Source organism: Lagopus muta, chromosome 7 (genome assembly GCF_023343835.1).
Source record: "Lagopus muta isolate bLagMut1 chromosome 7, bLagMut1 primary, whole genome shotgun sequence".
In the NCBI taxonomy this organism is placed as follows: Eukaryota; Metazoa; Chordata; class Aves; order Galliformes; family Phasianidae; genus Lagopus; species Lagopus muta.
Window position 1 is genome coordinate 39518081 of NC_064439.1, and position 24328 is coordinate 39542408.

At 40.4% G+C, this 24328-nt stretch overlaps 2 protein-coding genes across 3 annotated transcripts in view; one reads left to right on the forward strand and one right to left on the reverse strand.

The window, feature by feature from the left end:
• The window catches only part of STT3B (STT3 oligosaccharyltransferase complex catalytic subunit B), a 49587-nt gene extending 34592 nt beyond the window's left edge, over nucleotides 1-14995 (forward strand). Inside the window, exons 8-16 of the mRNA XM_048950634.1 lie at nucleotides 1026-1074; nucleotides 2678-2832; nucleotides 4590-4801; nucleotides 5572-5759; nucleotides 6261-6432; nucleotides 8766-8939; nucleotides 9975-10088; nucleotides 11158-11370; nucleotides 13308-14995. Coding sequence (XP_048806591.1) covers nucleotides 1026-1074; nucleotides 2678-2832; nucleotides 4590-4801; nucleotides 5572-5759; nucleotides 6261-6432; nucleotides 8766-8939; nucleotides 9975-10088; nucleotides 11158-11370; nucleotides 13308-13388 — 1358 coding nt within the window. The 3' untranslated portion in view covers nucleotides 13389-14995. The remainder of the gene's footprint in view (nucleotides 1-1025; nucleotides 1075-2677; nucleotides 2833-4589; nucleotides 4802-5571; nucleotides 5760-6260; nucleotides 6433-8765; nucleotides 8940-9974; nucleotides 10089-11157; nucleotides 11371-13307) is intronic.
• Nucleotides 14996-18605: 3610 nt separating this feature from the next.
• OSBPL10 (oxysterol binding protein like 10) overlaps nucleotides 18606-24328 on the reverse strand; it is a 98259-nt gene continuing 92536 nt past the window's right edge. For both annotated transcript variants that reach the window (XM_048950644.1, XM_048950645.1), the window contains exons 9-12: nucleotides 23589-23775; nucleotides 22347-22529; nucleotides 20659-20812; nucleotides 18606-19909 (exon numbers count right to left, since the gene is read on the reverse strand). In XM_048950644.1, the coding sequence (XP_048806601.1) occupies nucleotides 19865-19909; nucleotides 20659-20812; nucleotides 22347-22529; nucleotides 23589-23775 (569 nt within the window). In that variant the 3' untranslated portion in view covers nucleotides 18606-19864. The remainder of the gene's footprint in view (nucleotides 19910-20658; nucleotides 20813-22346; nucleotides 22530-23588; nucleotides 23776-24328) is intronic.

The window sequence follows — 24328 nt, forward strand, 5'->3', positions numbered from 1 at the left end:
TTCTTCAATACCTGTTTTCCTATATGAATGTCACCCATGCCAAAACTGAATTCCGCTTGGTATAAACTGGGTGATGTTAATATATACCTCATATATCGTTATGTTTTTTAGAGAGGTTGGTTGGTTTACAAACGAAACAACCACTTTCTTCAAGTTTAACTTGTTTTTATATTAATGGAGTTCTTTCTTGTACTTCCTGTTAGCAGTGTTTCTACTGCAGATTTTTTTATGGTATCAGCTGTTTTTTGGACATTTAATTGCAAGTTTTATTTTTGTTAATTATGATACCATTATTCCAAAAGATTACTTAGCATCAATATTTGCCTTTAAGTCTTCTAAACCTTGATGGTTTATAATTCTCTTTCCAGTGTGAAAGAGCAAATCCTACTAATATTTGTAAAAAAAAAAATTAAAATTTCAGACTGGCATATCAAGATGTTTGGCTTCTAATCTCAGTCTGTCGCAAAATACGTCTTATGTTGCATTTCTTAGGAAGTGTTAGCATCCATTTCTGAGATTCCATAAGTGTCACTGCTTCACCACACAGAACAAACCTGATTCCCTCCGCTTTTCCTTACCTGCTGTGTGATCCAGGCTGCTGACCATCTATCTCATGGCACTCAGCTCCCCCTGTGTTTTCTTAATAATCCTCCTGCAGCAGGGTGCTAACATCTGGACCACACATCATTTCTTTTTCTTGTACTTCTTTACAGAACATAGATTGCTATCAGTCATTCTTTGAGAGATATTTTAATTGTTTTGCATCACCTTGACTTCTGGAGGTGTCAGATAGTTCAGTATGTCTTGCTACTGAACGTGTCCAGTGTGATCTCATCACTAAAACTAGGTTCATGATTGGTAGACATCCTAAGCTACCTGATGCAGTAGGCCTAGTTCACTTATTCTGCACATTTAATGAAATTTCTTTTGGTGTTTAGTTTTGTGCTTTCTTTTAAAGATGTAGACAAATTATTGCATTTAAATACCTAGGCAGCAAAAGTCTTGTCCTTTCTTCTCATTTTCAGGTTATATCGCTCCTTGGAGTGGCAGATTTTATTCTCTGTGGGACACCGGGTAAGTAAAGATAAAGGATAATGTTAGCTATCATTAGTTCATAGTTTCTACTGAAAACTGATAATCTTTTGTTCTCCTCATTCTCAAATCCATTTAGTATTTCAGTAAATGAGAATACAGTTGATTTTGATCAGTTATCTAAAGAGAACATTGGCAGTAACTGTTCCGTGGTCTTTGCAACCATTTTATCTTCATCACAAATTTGTTTATTGAATTTCTTGCTTCTTTGGAAATCTTTGAGAATGTTAATTGTATGTTTGTCTATGAAATGTCATCTCAGCATAAGATAACGAAAGGTGGTATCAACACTTGAGGGCACATTTCAGAATTACTAAGAACCTTAAACTTACACTGTTTTCATTGCGCAGCATTGCACGAAATCACGAAGTTGTTACACATGATCTCGCATGGTGCCTGTCTATTATGTTCATACATCTGTTTTGTGTATACAGATGTCTACTCTGAACAGTTTTGGTTTATTCATGTGTGTTTTTGTAAATAAATTTCGGTTTAGTTAACTTGACAAATTCCAGTGCTCAGTTCTTTAGCCGGACACTTAAATAATAGACATTACGAATAAAACCAAAGGTATTCTGCAGATAAATGTGTTGAAGGTTTGTTTTAACTGGTAGATCTTTAAGATTAAAGGCAGGGGTAGGAGAACTTCAAATGTTCGCAGTTCAGCTTTTTATCAGGCTTCAAAGGCCAGCTGATAAAAGATTCTGTACCAACCCAGTAATAAATGTAGTAGAATAGCTAACAGTAAAGAAGCCTCGCATTTATTTGAAAAATGTATAGATGATGTTCCTTGCCTCTAAATGAAGCAGTCTGCTCACACATGTACAAACATCAAAATTTGGAGGGCTTGTCTACATTGAAGAATCACATTGTGTTTAAAACACGTCAGTTTCTAAGTGAGACCTGGCTATCAGTGAAGAAAAGGACACGTTTGATAGCTCACCATTTGGTCACGTGGCTTCCCAGATCAGGGCTGTACGCAGAGCTGTCTCTTCATGTGGAACCCAGTTTTGTCGTTATCCGCACTGAGTGTTCGATGTGTTAACATGCATTTCCAAGTGTAGACCAGACCTGATTTAAAGCACCTGAGAAAATGTGGGGACATCAGTAACTGGACTGGTATTTAATATTTGGCTTAATGCACTAAGCAAATGAAGGTGTTTGGTATGGAAAAAGGCTTTCAGAATACACTATTGAAATCCTAGGAAATTTGCTGTCATGGGTGAGTGTCCTGCTGGAATACAACGACGGCTTCCATGGCTGTGTGTTTTCATTCTGGTGAAATTGGCTTCCTATTTAGCCATTATAGAACAAAGCGCCTGTAATTCTCATTCTTTTAATTAGTATGGAAATGATCCTTTATACTGATGCTTGAAATAGCTCTGCACAAAAATCCTTCCTACATACAATAAGACATGGGGACATCTTTTGGTACTAAAGTTTCATCAGGTTTCTGCTAAATAAAGCACTTAGCATTTTAAATTGCAATGCTTCCTTTGAAATGAATTTCAGAATTCCTAATGCTTACAAGTTTTAATAATTTTATCTCTTCAAAATAATTTGAACTGAATTTTTTTTAAAAAAGGTATGCGAAAATTCACATCCCGATCATTGCCTCTGTGTCTGAGCATCAGCCTACAACATGGGTTTCCTTCTTTTTTGATCTGCATATTCTCGTGTGTACTTTCCCAGCAGGGCTGTGGTTCTGTATCAAAAACATCAATGATGAAAGAGTCTTTGGTAAGAGAAAATATTTCAAAATCGTTTCAAAACCTCTTGTCTTCAATTTGATTCTGTTTTGGTTTTGTTTGCTCAAAGCTGGTTTATGACATGTTTAAACCTCTTCTAGAATGTGATATGTTTGAGGGGAAAATGTTCAAAGTTGCCTGCATGCAGTAGTATTTACAGCTTAATGAAAATGCAGCTCATGTGGAGAGGGGTGGGTTGGTGATGGAGTGCCTTATTGCGAGGTGGGGTCAGAGCGTTTGTGCAGCGCTGTTGTGTGGCTCTCCTGTGTGTGGATTGCACAGCCCTCGGGTTAGGGGTGCAGTTTCACAGCCAGGTGAGGAGCTCAGAGCAGCAACCCTCCCCCACGCAGGTCCAAGGCGTCTGATTCTTCTCTGGGTACGTGGCAGTCATCCCACCACAGAGGATGATGCAAAGTGCCTTTTCTTAACAGATTTTCAGCTATTTTAGTGAACTGAATCACTTGCTGTGGAGCAAGTGCTAGATAAGGCACAAGCCTAAGCAGAGGCGTGGGGTCTCCCAGTGCCAGTGACAACAAATTGTTTGTTTGTATGAAGCTTTACTTTGAGAGCAGATTGCTGGGGCTATGAATGAGGCTTCTGAGGATGTAACTTGGAGTTGTAGCCCAAAAGGAGGAGTGAAGCACGCTCCCTCATTCTGTTATGGAGGCAGAAGGTTACAGTCCATTACAGCAGCCTGTTGGAACTACGCCATGAGCAACAGGAACATTTACTGTGTTCAATCCTGTGGCTTCGGAGTATTTTGTGCTCTTTTGCTTACATGAGTCCTTGCAAAAAGCAGTGCTGCAAGACTCCCTCTCAGCCTGCTAATGCTGCAGCATCTCAGTCAGCTTAAAGAGAGCCATGAGTGAGAGCAGAGAGCCATAGCATCGCACTACAAGGTGCAAAATGTTTATACAATGCAACCTGATAAATCAGTGCCCCTTAATAATTTCTGCAGCTAATCACAAATCTTTCACAAAAGTGTATGCTTGTGTCAAGCTGTAGCAAACTAGCAATAACCACTATTACATGAACAACAGATGTTCCTAACACTGCATGCAGGTTGTGTTCTTGTTTTTTTCTCCTATGAAAATTGTTGTGAATATTCCTATATTGAAAATCCTGTGGTTTTTTTTTTTTGTTCTTGTTTTGTTGCTGCTTTGTTTGGGGTTTCTGGGGAGGAAAGGGTGAGGGGAAGCAATGGAAGGGACTGGAGATAATACTGTCCAGGAAAACTTGCTTAGGAATAGGGCTTGCAGTATCATCTTCTGTATCTGTATTGTAATGTAGACAAGCCCCCATTTGTTCAGGAATGTCTCTGAATTAAATTTTGATGTTTATATGAGAATCTAATCCTTGCTCTTTGTTTTTTCAGATTTAATAACTTGTTTGGCCTTTCTAACCAAATGAAACTACCTACTACTCCAATAGTTTTTTTGGTGTGTGCTATTAAATTTCGCTAATAATGGATCTTCTGACACATTATTAATGAAAATGAAAATGGAGTCGTGTTATTGTTAATAGTTGGCAAGATGAGTTTCAGGAAGGACTTGAGGCTTAAAAGGGATACGCACTGATTAATTATCCATGTAAATTAAAAAGCAGTACAAGATGCACGCTTCAGTCTTTATACACACAGATACTCAGCCCACTTCCAAAATAGTTTTCTGGTGAGCATGTACGTGTGCAGTCACAGGGAGTGTTACTTTCTAAATGTCATCAGGAGGTTTCTTTTTTCTTCCTGTGCAGTTGCTCTGTATGCAATCAGTGCCGTTTACTTTGCTGGTGTGATGGTTCGTCTGATGCTCACTCTGACTCCTGTGGTCTGTATGCTGTCTGCAATTGCTTTCTCTAATGTCTTTGAGCGTTACTTGGGTGATGATATGAAGAGGGAGAATCCACCAATAGAGGACAGCAGCGATGAGGATGACAAAAGGAACCCTGGCAACTTGTATGATAAGGTGAGGACAGGGAGCAGAAGTTAGGAGTTTAATAGAGATAAGCTTTGTTATTTTTTGGAACTTTCCTAAAGATCTGAAATTTAGAGTAACAAAGTGCTCTTCTCCAATAAGCTGTAAGTGATGCTCTGAAAGAAAATCAGTGTCAGTAGAGAAGTGGTGCCTGCTAACCGATCAGCAGCAAGTCTTTAACCAAAGGAAGTCTGCAGTACTGACCCAGCTTTCTAGATGGGTGATGGCAGGCAGTTGCTCCCTCTCCTTTAATACAGTGGTGTTGTGTCACCCAGTGTCTAACTGCTTCCCTCTTGTATTCCCTCCTAGACAGAGTGAAATTAAAGAATAATGTATTTTATGGGAAGGTATTTCTGTACTCATATTCCTGAAGAAGATGGTGTTACCTACTCATGTTTTTATAATTTAGCCTATGTTACACTAACCAGTGCATGAGGGTTTCTCCCTGTTCCTAACAGTAGACTCCAGTGTCTCTCTCTCTCTTCCACTCCGCCTTATAAAAGGGCATCATCACACTAAGCCAAGTCACATATAGCAAATTTTCTTCTTCTGAAAAGATTTTGGGGAATAATCCAGTCTTTCAAGTTGCTGCGTTGTCAAAACGTTCTTGTGCATACTTAGTTAATTTGCAATAGAACTTTGCTGATTTTTGCAGTGTCCCAAAGCTTTTATGGAGTGCATGTAGTGAAGGAAAGGCCATTTCGGTTTCACTGCTATGGATGGTTGAAATTGCCCTAACAGCTATGTTTGTGTTTGTTCAGGCAGGCAAAGTGAGAAAACATGTATCTGAACAGGAGAAAACAGAAGAAGGACTAGGGCCCAACATCAAAAACATTGTTACCATGCTGATGCTGATGCTGTTGATGATGTTTGCTGTCCACTGTACGTGGGTAACGAGCAATGCGTACTCCAGCCCTAGCGTTGTTCTTGCTTCTTATAACCATGATGGGTAAGTAGTGTCACAGGTTTGAAAATAATTATAGGGCAAAAGCATTTCCAGTTCCTTTGCGTTTATAACTTGTTTTGCTTTTTGTTATATTAAGGCAAAACTGTCATCTGAATAAAAAAAAGTCTTAACGTGCTACTTTTCAAAAATACATAACATTTCAAAAAATACTTAATACGAATACATGAAAATAAATCCTGTCCAAAGCCAGTAAGCATAATAGTTTAAAAAAGAAAAAAAAAAAGGTATTTGGGTCATACAATTTGTTAATGAATATATATTCAACTGGAAATGCATTTAATCACGTCTTGAAAAGCAGTTTCAGCTTCTGGCTGTTCAGCTGTCCACGAGTTTAAGCTCATGAGTACAGGCTAGGGACTGAATGCCTCTTAGGGAGTGGAAAGTATAAAAAAGACTTTGTTTGTGAGCCCAGATTTATCATGATGCAGTCAATTCCTTGCCAATATTTGTACTGATGTGAATAAAATGAACTCTGTTTTCCAGCACTCGCAATATCCTGGATGACTTCAGGGAAGCCTACTACTGGCTGAGACAAAACACAGACGAGCATGCCAGGGTAATGTCGTGGTGGGACTACGGTTATCAGATCGCAGGGATGGCCAATCGGACCACGCTGGTTGACAACAACACTTGGAACAACAGCCACATAGCCCTGGTAAGCATGGCAATGATCTGCGAGTGCCAGCACCAAAGTGTCCTCTTCTGGACAGAAAATGTAGATGTTTATTGAAGGATAGTATGACACAAAGAAACAGAGGTGGAAGGAGCAGGTATCTTGGCTGTTCGTTCAGCTCTGTAATAAAGGTTGGTTTGGAGCTAGACATGATCAATTCTGCTTTTGGGTTCTCCATTTTGTTTTGTTGGAGTTTCCAGAACTGTGGCTCCACTTCAGTTTGTGGTATTTTCTTTGTGAGAAGATGGACAGCATCGAGTTGTGTAACCGTTCCCCTTGAGATATGCACTAGAAAAACTCACTGGTAGCACTGCTCAGCCAGCACTGCCCAAACACAGATCATTTCAGTTCAGCAATGCGTTTGACTGGATTTTGAGTGGCACCCTGAAAACCGACCATATGAAATGCATTTTTCGGACATCCTGGAAATCGGAGAAAGTAGCAATGGAAGTGTTGCAGACTTGAAGTGATTGTTTTCTCAAATGTGCAGTTTGATAAAACATCTGTACCTTTAATTTCTTCCAGTTCTGAAGTATAAGGGTTGTGTGTGCCATCTAAGGCAGGGCGTTTGTTAGCACTGTCTGTGCCTACAGAGGTACTATCCTTTTTTCAGAAACAAAGGAATGCCATACATTGTAGCCTTCCTAGGTGCTGTGTAGTCAGCCATCACTCAGTGCCTGCTTCTTCCCAGACGACCTGTGTTCTGTGATGTGGGCAGAGGGCCAGGAAGAGCTTGAGGAAAGTGACAAAATAGTTTCTGTCTTCTGTCAGTACCCAGCGCAGCAGTTGGACCAGATGTGCTGGCAAGCAGCGTTCAAAATGAACAAATTAATTGAGTTATGCTTGAAGCATACAAAGTACTGTAAAAATGTGTGAGGTGAGGTGCTTTTGGCAGTGGCAGGGAGCTAGAATCAGCCAAAAGAAAGCTTGGGAAATTGAATCAGTGTTGCTGATATTAGTCAGCAAGCCTTCCCATGTAATGAGGCTTTTCTCTTTTTTTTTCTTGTCGACCTGCCAGAGTCAGTGTGTTACAGAGCTTCTAAACTGAATGTCTGTCTGTCTGTGTTCATCTGCTCTATAGATAGCTCTGTTTTGCTGTTGCCAGTATCTATAGTACAGATGCTAAGTCCAAACCTGCAGATTCCTCAGGACAAGATGTATAAGGTGAATAGACAGACCATAAAACAATCACCTGTACTTTGTACACACAGTAACTGTGCACGTTACAGCACTGATTATTAATGGTTTTTAATAAAGAATTCTCCCCAGTATGACTGGAGAGTTGGTACTGTTAGCTTCCATCTGCAAACAAAGGGAGAAGTAAGCACTACGTGTGCTTTGTGGCACATCTCTGAACTTGTGTTCTGAATGAGGCATTGCCCTGAAATATTTGCCAGATGACTTTTTCCTGCGCAGAAATGGAAATCTGCCAAATAATTTCATACAGATAATAGCTAAGAAACTGAGCTTCTTTTTGACAGATTGCAGCATAAGCTTAGTATTTTCTAATCAAGTTCTTGACTTAACTGAATTTTACCAATTTGGATTCAGTATTATTTATATGGTAGTTGTGCCCTTCTACTACAGTGAGACACTATTATACTTTTAAGTGCAGGAGATTCTATGGCAAACAGGACTACTGAACAGATGCCAGTTAGTGACCTAAGTGGATTTTTAAATTTTTAAGTGGAAAAATGAACATTCCGGAAGATTTTTTACATACAGTTTAAAAAGATTTTCAGGGCCAAAACATTGGCTTGCCGGTGCTCCGCTTTTAACTCAAAGGTAACTCTGGTCTGGTATTTTCTCTCCATAAACTTTCCCTGAATTCCACACCAAGGAAGCCTGTCTGCTACTGAGCGCAGTGCAACATGGCTGCTGTAGTAGAGAGGGACAGAAGGAAGGAAAGAAAAAAAGGGAGGGAGGGGGACAGCAAAAGAACACCAACATTTCAAAAAATGTATTCCTGTCAGGCTGCAAATAATTTGCAGCACGGCATTTTCTGCCACACCAACTTTTTGGCAATGCAGCTGTCACTGGAAAAATCTGTAGCTGCCACAAAAGGAAAGCGGTTGTTACCACACTTCTTACAGCTCATTTCAGTAGGCAGCCCTTCCTTCTCCTGCAGAGCAGAAGCCCTTTCCATTCAGGTTGAGCTTTAGGCCTTCTAAATAAAGACAATCTGTTTTATTTACTTAGAAGGAGATTGTGGGATCTGGTGGGTGACCGTATTTTTGGACTTGCAGATGCTTGACCTGAGAACGTGGTCATTAGGGAGCTGTACAGATCCTGAGGGTGTTTTTGCTGTGATGCAGGTGGGAAAGGCCATGTCCTCAAATGAATCGGCAGCATACGAGATCATGCGAAGTCTGGATGTGGATTATGTTCTCATTATTTTTGGTGGTGTGATCGGCTACTCTGGTGATGACATCAATAAGTTCTTGTGGATGGTGAGAATAGCAGAGGGGGAACATCCCAAAGATATTCGGGTAAGTGGAAATGCACGCAGGGAAACTGAAGGCTTCCTGGCTGAATGTGTTCTGTATTTTCACCTCCACTTTTTTCTTTTTTTTTAACCTTTATTTACTTTGTCGTTTTTCTGGTGTTCATCACAGTGGAGGGAAATCTCTATTTACTGCAATTATTTGAAAAATATGTTAGGGGTTGTTCTTCCAGAACAATAGCAGGGCAGAGGCCTGCAGTCTGTAGCACGGGTTCTTTCAGTATTTAGCTATGAAAGGTCAGTAATCTCAAAAGCTTTTCAGTTTCTTTTATGCATTGTAATAAAAGAACAAGGTATCTTTTATCATTCCTGTGCACCACTGAATTACTAAAAAACAAGTCAGAGCACTCAGAATGCTTAAATAGTTGGTGTTACAGATTTCTTCAAACTCTGTAATAGCAGGAGACAAGCTAGCATTAATATTTATTTATGTAGAGTTGAAGTTATTTGAATGTCTCTGATTGCAGAAGTCTGTAGCGATGTTTGCTTAAGCCAGACAAAAACTTTCAGACAGCACAGGCATAATGGAGAAGCTGCATGGAGAGTTTCATCTTGCACTTGAGGTGAAGACAGCAAAAAAAATTATATGTACAAACTGTGCACAAAGGAAGTCTACAATAACACACAGATCTTGTACATTAACAGTATGGTGCTTTGCACATTTCAAGAGTAATTCAGGCAGACATCCTCCAACTAGTTTGTATGTTTTCAAGTCAGTTTTCCAGTGACTGTTTACAGTAAAGTGACAAAATTTGTAGTGAGACAAGAACAGGGATGTAGAAAGATTGTTCTGCAGCATTTTAGCTTACAGTGAGGAGTTTGTAACTGATTCTACCTTCAGTGAGCACCATCATGACTGTCTCGAATCGGGCTTTTAAGTCAATTTAGATTCTTTACGAAAGCTTTGTTGGTGTGGTGGTGGTGGTGGTTTGTTCTGTTGGTTTTTGTGGAGAAAGGAATGAGAAATTACCTTACATAGAGGTTTAGTTTATATTGACTCTATCTTCTTTTGCTTTTAAAGGAAAGCGATTACTTCACTCCTCAGGGAGAATTCCGGGTAGACAAGGCAGGTTCTCCAACACTGCTGAACTGCCTCATGTATAAGATGTCCTATTACAGATTTGGAGAGATGCAGGTTAGTGCTAACTCTTCTACTAAACCATAATTAAAATGTGAGAATACAAATGTTACTTTGATGCATTTTCCACCGTTTAGATTGAGCACCGCTCCTAATAGTAGAATCGTTAAGCAAGGAAGTTATCTTCACCAATTAATTATAATGCCTCCAAACTCCTTTCTGCATGGAGCCTTTAGGCAGAAGCAGTTGTACTGCTAACCTAGACTGACACTTAGCTTTGTGCTGTCCTTTACTTGGTCTCAGATGAGTGTCCTAATTCCATTATGCAGAGCACTCAATAAGCTTCAATTCTTATGTGGTGGGGAGCATTTGTTGTTCCTGACAGCAAAACAGAACTATTAATAATTGTCTTTATTTAGTATCTGTCAGAAACCATCCAATTTCTACCCAAGTCACACCAGTATATTATGCAACACCATGCTATAAGAGGGGGAGGGCATAATTGATGTAAACACACAATTCTTGGGATCATCAAACATGTTTGTAGCTAAATCGGCCTGCTTTGCTTTTTTCTCCTGTTCTCACCACCAGCCCTTGTCCCAGGGGCTCCTCATTCTGACCTCTTTGCACAAAAGCCCTTTATTCAGCGATAGCTTTGCAGCCAAGGGATCGTGTTCCTAACACAGGGGTCAAATTTAACTGATAACCCCAATAAGAAACTATTTTGGACTTGTACGGAAGAAACATGGAAGTGCAAACTATTTCAGTACGAGAGTAGAAAAGTACACATTAACAGCTGTGCCAAAAAAAACCCCAACCTGCTATGAGCTGCTGTACCTTAGTCTTTCACTGGAATAGTTTAATCTCTGAATGCAGAAGTGGTGTTTCCATCGAAGATACAAAGCGCTGTTTCTTGCATCAACTGCAGGAATGAATGAGACTTCTCAATTTTTACAGTTGAGAATAAGAGATTATTTTCTGTGTAGCAATGACCAATGTAATAAAGGAAGTAGCATCCTTTGACCAGACCAGTGGAAATTGCTGCCCTGTGGTATGAAGCACCACAGTTTGTGGTGATGTGCTTTTGGGTTTTGTCTTAACTAATACACAACTCTAATCTTTGTAGCTGGATTTTCGGACACCCCCAGGATTTGATCGTACGCGAAACGCTGAGATTGGAAACAAGGACATTAAATTTAAACATCTGGAGGAAGCCTTTACCTCAGAGCACTGGCTGGTTAGAATATACAAGGTGAAACAACTAGACAACAGGGAGACGTTGGATCATAAACTTAGAGTAACCAACATTGTACCGAAACAGAAGTATTTGTCAAAGAAGGTGGGTTCCCAGTGAAGTAACTCGGAGGGTCAAGAGAGGGCAGTTTACTTTTAAGTCAATCACATAGCGGGTGAATTGTGTATTTCCACTAGCCAGAATATTACGGATACTGTTCATGTTAGTGTCCAATATCAGACCTGCCTGCTGGTAATAATTGTTAATTTACTGTCTGCTTAACTTACAAGCATGTGAAGACACAAGGCTAGATTTTTTTTAGGCAGAACACTAACTGGAAATAGAGCGTGTCATTGGCTGTTACAGCTCCTAAGTCTTCATGTAACTGGAAGTATAATCTCTAAAGTAAATCAATTCATGTTTCAGTAACTATGGCTCACTAAGTAAATTCTGTGGAAGTTGCTTTCTGACTTTGTTTGAAAGTAGTGATGCCTAGAAGTTTAAAAATGGCACTTTTGTATAAAATAAATTAAATATGAAACTTTTGTTGATGGAACTTAAGTGTCTGGCTGCTTACTGTTCGATGTCATCTTAGTGTTAGTTTGGCGTGCTGCTTCAGCCTGCTAAGAAGGATTTGTTATCAGGGAGCACGGGAGAACCGTAGCAGCAGCCCCGTCCTTCATGGCTTCTGACCCCTGTGTATGCTAACATACGTTGCAAAAGGAATCCCAGAATCCTGTCAGAAAGAAATGTGTGTGAATTAGTGCAGGCAGTAAACATACATCCGTCATATAAGTACAAATAAGGAGTGTTGGAGGGGACTGGTAAAAATGGTAAAAGTTGCATATTTTAAGTGAAATAAGGCATTTGAGAGTTGCCAAAGAAGCTAGTCTTACTTTGAAAAGACAACAGAAGTTTTTCTGAACCTAACATACAGTGTTACTTTTGCTTGTAGGTGATAAAGCAGGACTGTAAGTAGTATTTGTAAATGCACTGACCTCGCTAGAGCTGTGCATGTGCTGGTTCTCTCTAAAGGCAATTTTGATCCAGCACCAGCTGTTGTAGCACCAACTACTAAAGGATTTCCCATTAAGAAATGAGTGAACCAGGAAAGAACTTGGGGCCAGTGTCTAAACTCAGATTGCTTAAGCACGTGCTGAGGGTTCTGTAGTAGCTGAGGGTTTCAAATGCTTGCTTCCTTACTGGAAGTCCAGTCCTTCTCCTGTCACTCTTCCACAATAAGGGTGACATTGCTCAAACTCACCAGAGTAGCAAGTCTGAGTACTGTGTCGATATCTCACTTTAAAACACTTATTTTCAGCAAAAAGTTAAAAAGTTGTCTTTAATGGACATAAAGGAGCCTGCTGCTATTCATGGCACATTGCAGCAAGTGTGGGAGCTGCTCACTGTGCAGCTCTGCTTGCCAGGAGCTGACTATTTATTTATGCATTTGAATTTAATATGAGCCAAGACTAGCATCTCCCCATCACCACCTTTATTTAATAAAAAGAAGAAAGAGAAACCTAAAACACACTGATAAAGACCCATGAGCAGAAAGCACTAACTAGCCTGCAGGCAGCAAAGGACTAAAGATTAAAATATGAGTGTGCAGTTTCTCTTATTTTTGAAAAACATTTTTTGTGCAAATATTACTATCTACCTTGCCAACTTCAAAGAGAACCAAATAGGGCAAAAGGTGGTATTTCCAAACAGAACTAATGCTGTCACTTCTGCTCTTTGGCCTATTTAGTAAAGCTTTATCACGTTGGTTAATTATTAATTCTGCCTCAGCTCAAGCTTTGAAAATAACTCTACAGATTGTGTATATGCAGCTTGGAAAAGTACAGCACATACCGAAGCGAGTGCTGGGCATGAATTAACAATTGCAGTTTTAAAAATAATAAACAGGTATTACTTAGTTGAGGATTTACCCATTAAGCTCTTTAAAAATAAATCTAATGCTCAGATTGAACGCACGGCATTAAAATCGCGGTCCAGATTAAATCATTAACTAATGCATTGTATTCTGTTTTTCTTTTTAGACCTCCAAAAGGAAGCGTGGCTACATTAAGAATAAACTAATTTTAAAGAAAGGCAAGAGACCCAACAGGAAGACAGTTTAAATACACTGTTCCGAATGCTAATACGAAGCAGTTGTCCTTGAGATAACCGGTCTTTGCCTTTAGCTCAAGTCATGTTTCACAGCAACATGAGGGTACAGAACCATCATTGGTCCAGATTATTGTACAAAATTTTCAGGCAATGTCTGATTAAAAATATTGGCTTATTGAGAACAGCTGTTTTAGATTTGTAATGTGAAGCAAGACAGAGCTGCTATCCAAGTCTAGCAGCGTTTTTTTTATTGGTACATATTATCCTTCAAATCGGTTGAGAATTTGGACTGACTGCACCAAAGAACCCTGTAATTTGGTCCTTGGCACATGCATACTTGTCAATCTTTTTTGGAATACGTTCAGCTGAAGAGCAGCAGCATGTAAACTGGAATGGTTAAATCTAAAATGACTTGTTTTCGACAATTACGAGGAAATAAAGCTGTCTTTGAAATTAAACTTTCACAGTAAGTTCCTCCCATAATTACTGCTCCATGGTTTCTTCAGCCGTCCTTTCCTCTCGCTGCAGGCTGGTTTTGATGTGGGGTGTAAGAAGCAAAGCTGCAGTTCCCAGCAGAGCTGGGGCAGGACAGATAACCGGGGGACGGCTCCGACCGGATGAGCTGCTTTTGGTTAGCAGCGATTGCAGTGCTGCTGCCTTCTGCTATCGCTTCATCAGGTAGACGAGGCAAACCTTGCACATTACAGATACAAGGGCTAAATTTGCATCCTCTGGAAAAAGCTGAATCGACAGTAATGAATGCTATAGAAACGTACAGCTGAGCACCATACTGTGGCTGGTGCTTCAGAACTGAAACTAAACTATTTTAGGAAAATGTTTACATTAGTAGAACAAGCAGAGCCTGTTGTAGGAAAGAAAAAGGTTGACAGGTATACAACCCCTTTTCTGTGTCTGGGAGTGGTAGAGGGTTTGCAAACCTTTTCGCCCTCACCACCTTCACCTGCGAGGGCAGAAGTTCTTCTGGAAATCTGTTTCTCTGCATCTTTATTTAGTGCTCAAATCAACTGAAGAAATCCCCGCTGTAGCGCTGTTTGTTTCCTCTGTCTTTTATACTGATTTCTTGTTTGTTTTTTGTTGTTTTTCTTTTTAAAGAAAAAGGTGGTGAAAACTGTCACATTAAATGCACTAAAGTAATATAAATGGAGATTGAACGTGTTCACTTTCCAGCTATAGGGAAGCTTTATACAAACTTGAACATTTTCTTTGGATAAAATGCAAGAAAGGGTTTTGCAGTTTGTTTTCCTGCCACAGATTGTAACTTTTTACAGAAACAAAACTTGCATCAGTGACTTGATGTGAAGTGCAGAATAGTATGTACCTTTCATGAAGAAAATGTAAATTTACAGTGTCCTTACGAGAATGTTACTGCTGACTTCTTTCCCAAGGTGTAGAATATTTTTGATTTACGAACTCATTTCCAACTCCAGTGGTTTTTTTACAGACCAATACTACAGCTGAAGCGTTTTCACAGAGGTAATTAAATCTGGATTTCTGGCCCCGTCATTTGGAGATTTCATTTATTTTGTTGCTTTCAAGTTCAATGCAGACCAGTTGTTGACTGTAGGGGAAAATAAAGTTAATTCAAGTTTTGTGTTAATAAGGGTGTTGTGTTGGTTTTGTTGTGGTTACTCAGTAATGTGGTGCTTACGGTCCTAGCAATAAATTCATGCATTCAGACTGGGTAATGCAAAGTTACTGACCTCAGGAAGTTGCTGCAGTGAATCCACAGCAGCTACTTACTAAAGCTGGAAGGATGTTAAGTTAAACACAGGACCTCCACTGTGAGGAAATCCAAAGCAGCTGTGATAGTTTCAGGGAACACACCCTGCAGTGAATACTGCCAGCAGCTGGAGAAGCCTGAGAGCCATCACTTACATACAAGCAGAAGGGTGATGCATAACTTGTAGTATTCCAAGCAAATCTACACCTTGACTGCTCAGCAGCGGTAAGAAAAAAGCAGTCAGGCATTTGAAAGAATGTGCAAAAGTCAGCTGAGCAGGTGCTGCTGGTCAGTCTGCTGTTTAGCTGTAATGCAGCCTTGCTTAAGAGGTGACCCTCCCATCTCCAAGTATCTTTACAGTTCTGTGAAAAAATGCTTTCTATGTTAGCTGTCAGCATTTTCCTACAGTAGAGCAGAAATAACTACTAATTTTATAGTATTTTTTAAGCAACGTGAAAGGATAAGCAGCTGGGCCCAAGTTTAACTACTACTTACCTGAGCATTCTTAAATCTAATCTGACTTCAAGGCTTTTACTAGCAGTCTGCATTGCAATGAAAATTTGCTTTGACACCATTAGGGAAAAAAAAAAAAAAGAAAAAAAAAGCCTTTCCAACATACCAGCAGGCACTGTGTGACCTTCCTTGGTCCCTCAGGAACCAGCACATTGCAGGTGCCCACTTCTCCCATCCTTGGTGCTCTTACAAGAGCTGAGCCCCCCTTGTACCAGCAAAGGGCAGCACGCTCAGTTCTCGTCATTCTCAAACCTACCTTCCATCCCGGGGTGCTTCCTCACAGCAATCTTCTTGTTGCTCTACTGAATCAAGGGTGGTAGAGTTTGAAACACAGTTGCTACAAAGGAGTAAAAATCTAAAGGGAAAAATATGTTTGAGCCAGGCTCAGCCCTTCAGTTGCCGAAGAACTACACCTGTGCACCCACAGCTGATGCTGCTCAAGTCTGGCATCACTTGGGCACTGCTAGGAAGAGCAAGGAGAACACCACTGCTGTTGTTTATCCCAGCAGAAACGTTCTGAATTGCGGAATAAATTCCGAAAGAGGAGGGGGAAGCTGTTTGTTAAGTACCTATCTTAGTAGATTACTCTTGGAAGCAGCAGTTAAATGCTTTGACTCAGCCCTCTGTACATATCAATGCCACTGAGAGAAAACTGAAATGAAATCCCATTTGGCTGTGACTAAAGCTGTCAGTAACGATGCTTAAAACACGCCATGGCCCTGAAGCAATGCAACGAGAGGTGAGGAACATGACTGAACGGTATTTCCTGTCTCATTTACAGCCAGGGTTGGTCTCTGTTTTGCATTAAAACGAAGTCCTCTGGCATGGTGTTTCCCAACAATGTGGATGAATATTTAAAACAAACCAGACACATTATCCGACATGTGAGAAATGCAGACCACACCAGTGTCCAGTGCTGCAGTAATCCAGAATTTTATTTTAAGATAATCTCTGTTAATGATGAAATTTAAATGGAACGAATTTCAGAACTGAGGGAACATCTTAACCTTTTTCCTTTTTCTTTGCCAAAACAAGGCCTGTGCTTCCCAGCCTTTCCAAAACCACTGCTGCCCAGCCCTGTGCTCTCTGTGTAGTGCTGCCCAAATTAAACACCACCAGCTGTATGGTGTCTGCCAGTAGTAACAGGGAGGAACACTCAAGTACGTAAACAAAAGGCAGAGTTCCGCTGACCAGAACCATGGAAACGGATCACATGTGCCCTCAGCACTGTGGTAGCCCTGAACCTGGGAATAAATGCTCCTCATTAACTAATGCTTCAGTGGAAAGAGAGAGGGCATCCCCACTACTAAATGAGACACCTTTAGTTCACGAGCATCGTAATTTTAACTTCACAAATCATGAAAGGAAGGCAAATAAGAAGAGACTGCCAGAGCATCTTTTAAAATGTTGAAGGTAAAAATTTCTGTTCAGAAAGTTCTTTCTGAACATTTCTAATTCGAGAAAAAAGTTGCATAGGCCTTCCACAGGTGTGCACAACAGAAATCTGAAGTACATGGATTACATTACAATTCCAAGTGTATACATTGGCTACTTAAAATGGAAAATAATCTCTTGCAAGCCAGGCCAGCTACTGGAACACCTCACAGAATAAGGCTTAGGAATACTTAAGTTTTCGGTCCTGTAAAATGTACTGAACACATAACCATCAGAAAAGTAAAATGACACTTCTGAACATCGTTCTGAAATCTCCTGCTGATGGGATCTTTAAATAAGAAACTTTAATGTTTGTCTCTCCCAAGTTAGTTGGGAAAAGTGATGGTACCTGGGGACTCAGCATCAAGAGACATTTATCAGAGCACAAGTGGAATGTTCTCAATATGCACCACCAACCAACCATGCAGACAGAAAAAAACCTTCACTGAATTACAAGCATAAAGTTACTCAAATGTCCTAAGAATGACTACAGTATCTCTGCAGCTGCGACAGCGATGCCATCAAAGCCATGAAAGCTCTGCTCTTCTCCTAGCAGGGGCTGGAACCTCACAAAGAAGTTTCCAATGGTGATTTTCAGTGAGTGTGTGACAGTCCAAGGTTCTGGGAAAATGTTCCATTTGTTTAATTCTGCATTTAGAGTGGTCTTTGTGATGATGCTACAAACTGCACTGATCGCTCTAGTTACTTATCAGACTAACCTGAAACAAGAGCAGAACCGTGACGGGCAGACTGCCGGCAGGTGGTAAGGAATGCATTTTCCTGACGATACCTGGTGGTGGTATTCAGTGATTACCACAACTGCATCACTGTGGTGGTTACAGAGAAACACTGACTATAGCTAAAAATAAGATATTTCTTTAAAAAAAAAAACACCAGTTACAAAACTAAGCTCATTCGGTCCACATTTTTCTTAAGAAATAGTATTTAAATCACTCATAACATGAATCTTTCTAACATGCAAAAAAAGAAAGTATATCCAAGCAGACAAATAACATTCATGAGAGAAAGGCCACACTTCACTACACAGGGTTCTAAAGTTCAGCCTGGGAAGACTTATCAAGAGTTATATCCAGTGAACTGATGTTTCCTTGCACACACACCTCTGTATGGCCACGAGTTACTCAAGAGATTTTAATATCCAGCAAAAAATAAAGCATAATAAAATGCACAACATACAACAACAGATATAAGCAACACTTTGACCTAAATGTATTAGCGTAATAGGTGCAAAGCAAAAGTCATCCTGTTAATAAAGCAGACAAAAGGCACAACATAATCCACACTACAGCAAGACAGGCCCCATGCCAGGGGGTGAGAAACAGAGGGGTTTCTTCGCAGAGTGCTGTTAGAACAGCACTGAGCAGAAGTCAGCACGTCTTACATCTGTTTGCTGTCACTCCTCTCGAAAACACACCTTCACTCGTAACGAACACAAACTAAAAAGCAATGAAGGTTTAAGAAACGTATAGAATCCACATTCTTTGTGTCACAGTGGTTATCTTACAAAGCAAGATCAAGCTGCAGGATTGTTTACTCTTTTATTTTACAAAACAAGTTACATCCCATTTCATTCATTTCATTAATAAAGTTCTTGTTTCAGTGTAGTAATTTACTAAATCATTACTTGGACATCAGAAAATCATTCATCTGAAAAGGCTTCTTATCTCCTCCCACGAGGAAGCATTCAAAGCGATCACAAGCAAAAAAAATGAAGGTACAGCTCTACCTGACCAAGGACTGAGGGGCTCTGACTCCACAGCAGCAGTGGGCATGGGCAGCTCGGGAGGCTCAGACCCACTGCAGCAGCCGCACCCAACTCACAGCCTGGCATTTCTGCACAAATGCATCAGCAGCAGTTTGATTTTAAAGGCAGGGCTGTGAACTGGGGCTCCTCAGACACAGACTGGGAGGGCAGGGAAGCTGAGGCAAGTTTGAAGACCTCAGCTCTATCTGCCAGGAGGGATTTAGCAAAACATGTAACCAAACGCATCGGCATGACAACGGCCAAAAAACATCACACAGCAAGACCAAAAGCAGCTGGCTAGGAGCGACCAGAGACCTGTGAAACTTCTGAAGTAGGAACAAACGAAACAGTGAGGACACGCCGGGTTAGTGCCAACAACGTTCTTGAGAAGGTATTGCTACTTCTTGTAAGAGCAGAAAATTCACACCGCAAGTGACAGAAACACGCTCTCAAATCAGCATCCCAAAGAGCGCTGTCAACGCATCATTCACACGTCAAAGTGAGTTACCCCGTGACTGCTGGAACGGAATGACTGCCATTAAGTGACATCACGTTTCAAGTGCAAAACATTTTTGGCAAAAGTGAAAAATAGAAAACCTTAACCAGTACTAATAAAAAAGTGGTTTTTAAATACTAGCACAGGGCCTGATCCTGCAAGCACGCAACTCGGGAACCCCAGTTGATGGCAGCCAGAGTTCTGTGCCCTAAGGTTTAAAGGATAAGGTCTTTAAATCACCATTAGTGTTTATACTTTGTTTATGTGCAGTGTAAGTAACACACACACAAACACACATGCATACTGTGTGTCTGTATGTGTGTATATCGTACACGTGTGTGTGTCTGTGTATCCATACGCATCAAATGGCTCCTGAATCACCTTGAGCTTGTGGCTATTTGAGATGCACTGTTCACAGTATATAGCTTCTCATTTGTATCTTCTGATAACGAGACCTACTCAGTGACATTTTACAAGTTATATACTGTGTCTTTATAATGCCTTTAAGGTAAGGTTATAAGACAATTCCTGCATCTTGTCAAAGGCTCTTCCAGAGAGGATTCAAGTATTGCCAACCATCTCCCTGTAAGAAAATTAGGGACAGGTTACAAACAAGATTTATTCATAATGCATCTGCATACATCCACATCAAAGCTAAAACACCACCAATCGACACTAGAAACCATCCCTGTTCTCTGCAAACTCTGTGCTTAATGAACTTACAGGTAATTTTTGCAGAATAGAAGAAAATTCCCAAGGGGGAAAAAAGCAAAGGGAAGATGCAGCAGCTGAACTACTGGTTTAAATAACTGCACACGCTAACTAACTTAAACACATTTGTGTAATGATTCTCTCAGTACATCTTATTTCCCCTTCCCCACTTCTCTAAGGGAGAACAAAGATGAACTTTGTAAAATCTATCTCATTCTGAGCAGATGAATCCCAAGGCTGCTTACTTACATTGGGCAAATGTCCCTAAGAGCATGTTCACCTTGCCATGCTAAGAACAAGATTATCAGGAAAGGTGAGCGCAGAACATCTGCAAATCTACCTTCAGATTTCAAGGTAAAAAGCAAAGCTTTAGGTGCCTGCCACAAGATACCAAAAATTCAGTGTTAAATTCAGTCTAATTGAACAAAAGCAAACAAACATACATAATAAACATGAAACAAACTATTGCTTCTCTCTAAAAGCCAGATTCTACTAAGAATAAAATGGTCAGTGATACATAAGAACACTAGCCCATGGTAAAACCACAAAGGTCCATCTGCACAAGCACTCATCTGCACAAAGATGCTACTGGTCTTAAAAAAAGAAAACATAATGCAGTACCTCTTTGGCGAAATATTTTGGCTTCCATGGGGTTGTAAGAGCTGCCCGCTGCCTCTCCTCTGCTCGCTGCCTCTCTTCAAGGTGGTGTTTGTGTTCCGTTGCCGCATCAATGTTGCCTTCCTTCAGAGAATTGGTGACGTGCTGCCAGAGGTGCCTGTGTGATGGGAAAGGAGCACACGTGACAGTCAGCGCTGTGCCCCAAGCAGGCATAGGGCTACAGCAGCAGTGCAACCAGCGTTGAGCCCGTGCTCACCACAACTCACACAGTGCTGAACCACCGCTTCCACTACAACACCATTTGTGGACCACATCTTCAGAAGCCCAGTTCCCTGCAATCCACCACATTTCTCAGCAGCTTTTGTTCCTTGACTCTTCACAACCTGACCGTTTTTCCTCAAAATTGCTGAATGGTTTTACCATTTCCTGTTCTAATCCTTTACTGATGACCTACCCCAAATGACAAGCATTTATTCTGCATGTCTTTGCAGCCAGCTTTGGAATGACATGGGAATGTAAGACAGAAGCCAAGAGAACATTAACCCAGGACACTGACTGCTCCTAGGCTTCCTAACAGAGGCGCTGACACACTGATAGTCAGAAGCCCTTCAAGGTCTATGCACTTATTTCCAGTTAACAATAACTATCAGTACATAAGCACATTTGTTTTCCACCAGTACTGAGATGAAATGCTTCCTCACACTGTGTTCACTGAGCAGCACCTTGGCCCCAAAATGTACTAAGAAACTGACTGCAACTCCCACATATTTCCAGGAGTGTTTAAGTGAGTTTGTTGACAATCTGATAAACTGCATATCCTGCAGAAGCACCAGGTAGCTGTAATTTGCTTACCGGTGTCAAAAAATACAACAAATACACTGCAGAGTTACTGCTTTCATTATTTACTACAACCTTTCCTTGTTATTAAACTAGAGGGAAAAATGTGTTTGTGATAAACAGATATGTCTTGAAAGTACAAAAAATGACATCTGACCTTGCACAATGCCTCAAGATACACCACTTACAATAAAGAAATATATTTAAAGATTATGAAATGAAGTTCAACTTGTGTTTTTAAATCCTCCAATAAAATGTTTCATAAAATGCTCCTAAATTCAATAAAAATATTGATTTTTCTGAAGTGAAAACAGTTATTGATGGAGAATAACAGAACAAGTTTTTTTCTAATATACCTAAATCAGAGTAGGAACATAACATCAGTTCTGACAGCCTGGAAACACCTGCATGAGTATTTCTGTGGCACTGTATCACATTTTACATTTCTGTATATACACACATATCACATATATTACATGTATATGTATGAAATACATAGAATGTGCAGTTCCAGCATGAACTATAAGATGCAAAGTTACCTGCAATAAATTCACTAATTTGGCTGTCAGTGTTACAATCCAAGAAATATATAAAAAACTGCATTACCATTTTCAAATGCTCATTAAAATGCATGTGAGCATTTTTCCCCACTAGAAAACTCATGCTTACATCACTACAGTGTCATCTGTATACCAAAGAGCCAATACATGGCTTCAGCTACTTGCACCTAGATTAACGTGCTAAATGAAAGCAAGGGTTTTTAGAACCACACTGTTGATAACTGCAGGTTGCTTCACCATCCTGTTTTCTCACTTGGGATTCAGCAGCAGAATGCTGTAATTACTCTGCCTTACCTTGATTCCAACGGGCCTTGTTTTGCTATTGGTCTAATCTTCTTCTTGGTAACAGGCAGTTTGCTAGTGTCAATCACTTTGGTTTCTCCATTGCTGTAAGTGAATTCCAGCGTGCCATTCCATTCTCCCTGTGCCTTGCATACAATGGTATTAGTGGGATTATGTTTCACTTCAGCTGTAACCCTAATTCAAGAAGAAAAAAAAAAAAGTAATAACTGGTACCATTCATTATCAGTGTATGAAAGCATTACCACTGCACTGCTGCTAAGGCTACAAGCATGTTCTTACATCTACGGAACAGTTTTTCAACTGCTCTCCAAAAGACCCAGCTAAAACAGGAAGGAGTTTCCTGTGTGTGTGTCTGTACGAACAAGCACACTGTGTGCTTCAGCAGGTTGTGTCAAGTAATCTGCAAATTTGCTTTAGTTTTTAGATGATTAAACTATCACAGCCCTCCCCATTTTGATGGGCACCAATTAATCTGTCCCTTTTAGAAAAAGCCCTGTCAAAACAGCCCATGTCAATTATTAGCCAGAGCACAATGTTGAAGTGGTTGGCACACATATAGAAGAATAATAAGATCAACTGCAATTAAACAGAGGCAACCGTGCAAAAGCACACCTTCCCAACAGGCAGCACAGCCATGGAAATGGCTACAGTCTGCAGCAGAACAGGAAAAGGAGCTGTGTGTTTAATTATCAGGTCACCAACTTACGCATGGAAGTAAGATACAAGCTATCTTGCATCGCTCTTCCTGACACTGCTGACACTCTCATAAAGGGGAACCAAAGACATAAGAGCAATAGTTTCATCCAGAATTTCAGTGCGGAAATGGGACTTCTCAGTGTGGAGCTACTACTATGGGCAGTGACATACTCCTTAGGGGAATAAAAGCTGGCTCCACCTGCAGCATCAGCTCATCTAACACAGAAACAGCAGCTGGTTTGGCAGAAACATTGCTTCTTCTGTATATATTTTTTCTCATCCTGCACTGTGCAGAGGTATACAGGTTATAAAACAGGTAACTTGAGATCAATGAGAGATATTAATCTAATTTGGTCAAATGGTATGAAATGTGCAACTACAATAAACTGAGCTCTAAAGCTCTAATCCACCTGAGACACTAATACAGAAAGAAATTCAGATATCTATCTACAGCGCGGTGCAATAGAGGAACCTAAGAGATGATCAACTAAGTCTTTCCTTGAAATTCATAGCAGGTCAGCAAAAGTAATTCCCTACCTGTGGACTTTCCCTCCATAGAAGGGCTTGGTGTGGAATGTGACTGTAGCAGAGTAGCCAGTCCTGGCACAATTGATGTTGACTTTGCCTCCGAGCTCCACCCACGGGATGGTAAGTATCGATCGAGCATAGGCACTGGGCAGTGTGAAAACATATTCTTCTTCGTGCTCCAGCAAGTAGAGAACACCTACATAAGGAGGTTGACAGAGAAATGGTAAAAGCTCACTGATAAGACCTGAGAGTCACTGATCAATTATTGTCATTAAAATGCACTTCCACAGAGGGCACAACATGAAACTTGCTTGAAGGAGGGTACTGCCAGCTCCTCTCCACTAAATTATTTCTGACTAATTTGATGGTGGGAACAAAAGGTTCTCGCTGGACCTGGCTGGGTGCAACCAAGAACCATGCTTAAGGTAACCTAGGAATTTCCTAGAAGTTTGCTCCTTTCTTTCAAAGTGCCCAAAAAGTCTTACATAACCAGTAGGAGGTCACTTCTCTGTTCCCACTGACACCAAGCTCTACCATGCAGAGAAAATTGCTGCCAACTCTATTTCATTCTGTAATGGTTTCTAACAACAAAACAAGCAGCAGCCATAGTTTCCATAGTGTATTATTTGGACCCATAAAGTTAGTACCATATCTGATGAGAAGATCAAATCAGCTTTCCTTAAGGTTACTGATACAGCTCTATTTCCATAACAGCTGTACTTCAGTCTTTAAGACGGCAAAGAATGGGA